We start from the raw sequence: 2,466 nt of genomic DNA, 5'->3' as shown, positions 1-2,466 counted from the left end.
CATAAATAGCTAAACGAGCCAGGTCAAACAGAGGTCAGGGGGACATAGACCTTATCTGCATTAGTACATGCATGCACGCACACACACACACATACATATACATACTACTATACGTATGTTCATGTTATTACCCATGATAATATTAATACACAAGCCATTTAATTATTAAATAAATTATCACATCATTCACGTTGTTTCTTACAAATATCACATTTAAACCTACATGACTGGCGCATTACTGATTACCATTCATGCTTAAGTTAGACGTTACATGGCTGAAAGAACTGCTATGTTGTATCACGCCTGGTTCCCCATAAGCTGACATTTGTCCGATGTCCATTGCTTGACCTGTTCATGAACAACTTTTAGTTTTTGCCTATGATACTCGCATGCAAGATACAATAAATGATGCTCTAAAAACTTTAAGTTGTACTCAAATATTGTAGTGAAAATACTTTAATTACTACACTGTATGAATGGAAGCATGTGATCTTGAGCACCAACAGAACAACTCACTTGAAAGCTGTTGATGCGGTGACAATGTATTTTCTAAGTGGTCCATAGCTGATGACTGAAGTTTAAGAAGTTTCCTCTCCTGACCACCAGATGTCCAACTCTAAAATGAATCTTAAATGATGTCAGCATATCTTACCCAATTACATTAATGATATCTAAATTCTTCACGTGATATATGTGAAATACTAATAAAATACTAAAATATTTTAGCCACGCTGGCGTGTTACACACGTCATATGTACTTAATTGACCCCTGACCGTTGATGCTATAAGATGCTTGAAGAATAAGTATTGTAGTTCAAGCTAGTTGTACTTGTACCATTAGTGGAGCTCACAGGGTCTCTGTCCCCCAGGGTACTGCCGGAACGTACCCTGGGTACAGTCCGGTATACCGGAACATACCCTGGTAACTATCTGATAAGGTTAGGGTTAGGGTTAGGGAGTAGGCGTAGGCGACTCCCTAGATTCGTTAGTGGAGTAGGCGAGGTACGGTCCGGCATATTAGATAGTACCAGCAGAGCATATAAACCACGTTGATTTATATGCTCTGGTACCAGGGTACGTTCCGGTATACCGGACCGTACCCAGGGTACGTTCTAGCAGTACCCTGGGGGACATAGATCCTCTATGCATTAGTGGACGAATATCATGGACGGACTACATCATTGTTGTGAGGCAACAAGCACATATGCAGTGCAGAATGGGTTTCTTTACAAAATACCAGACAACCTCATAAAATTGAGGGGTTGTAACATCTATACCGTTGGATTAAGTTTACAATCTTCAAAATATTTTAAAAATTCTTTAAAACTTTTATTACCAATAAATTTTCAGGTATCTTTTTATTCTATTCTACTAATCTATGCACACTAACAATAATTGGCTACATGCAATTAAGCATAAATTCATACGTTTCCATTATAAACTAGGAAACAAAGAATTGATAATCTAACAAAATGCTAAGATAATTCTGGTGTAAATTAATTCTCCATGTAGTCATAATGCAACTATGGTCAATGGTCATCCCAACCTACATGTGTCGTATGTGTGGGTGTATTAACTCACCTCTGTTTCCATAAGGAACCGGTGTTTCCACTGACTCATTCTTTCTGAATTCTCATCAATCCCAAAATATGTACTGACTTTACCAACAAGGTTACTCCCTTGTGCAATACCATTGGAAGCATTTTGTTTCTGGTTACCCTCCTACATGTATGAAGCAATGTCACTCTCATTATTAAATACTGACAGAAATTGTAATTCATTAATATATTGCTCCTTCATATAAACTCTTGGAGTGTTTTAGCCATAGAAATATATATAACTAGAAAGGGCAGTTGTCGCCAACTACATGTATCCCCCGTGATCTAGTATGAATGAAATATCTCTGTAAGGACGTAGAAGATAGGTAAAGTTAAATAAGTCATAAAGACAAAGGTTTGTTACACAACTCATCTGCCTGAGATGTGCAAATAAATTGGTTGCCTTAGGGGTTTTGGTACGCGACGCACCTTCTCCCCAAGATGTGTATGTATACGAAGTTTGCTCGCGCTAGGTCAATTAGGGGCCAAGTTATAGAGCGGAAGGGAAATATGATGAAGGTCAAGGTCAAGGTCAAATAAAGGTTGCAGTGACCTGGTTTCGGTACGCGACACACCTTCTCCCCAAAATGTGTAAGTATACCAAGTTTGGTCGCGCTAGGTCAATTAGGGGCCGAGTTATAAAGCGGAAGGGAAATATGATCAAGGTCAGGGTCAAGGTCAAATAAAAGCCGCAGTGACGTGGTTTTGGTACGCGACACACATTAATTAATATTTTCCCCAAGATGTGTAAGTATACCAAGTTTGGTCGCGCTAGGTCAATTAGGGGCCGAGTTATAGAGCAGAAGGGAAATATGATCAAGGTCAAGGTCAAGGTTAAGGTCAAATAAAGGTCACAGTGACCTGGTTT

General features: G+C 39.0%; 1 protein-coding gene across 1 annotated transcript in view; it reads right to left on the bottom strand.

The window, feature by feature from the left end:
• LOC106813317 overlaps positions 1–2,466 on the bottom strand; it is a 19,395-nt gene that overhangs the window by 14,088 nt on the left and 2,841 nt on the right. The window contains exons 2-4 of the mRNA XM_014817432.1: positions 1,582–1,722; positions 517–616; positions 247–348 (exon numbers count right to left, since the gene is read on the bottom strand). Of these exons, the coding sequence (XP_014672918.1) occupies positions 247–348; positions 517–616; positions 1,582–1,722 (343 nt within the window). The remainder of the gene's footprint in view (positions 1–246; positions 349–516; positions 617–1,581; positions 1,723–2,466) is intronic.

This window comes from Priapulus caudatus, unplaced genomic scaffold, assembly GCF_000485595.1.
Source record: "Priapulus caudatus unplaced genomic scaffold, Priapulus_caudatus-5.0.1 Scaffold23, whole genome shotgun sequence".
In the NCBI taxonomy this organism is placed as follows: domain Eukaryota; kingdom Metazoa; phylum Priapulida; class Priapulimorpha; order Priapulimorphida; family Priapulidae; genus Priapulus; species Priapulus caudatus.
This window is presented reverse-complemented; position numbering and strand designations above follow the sequence as displayed.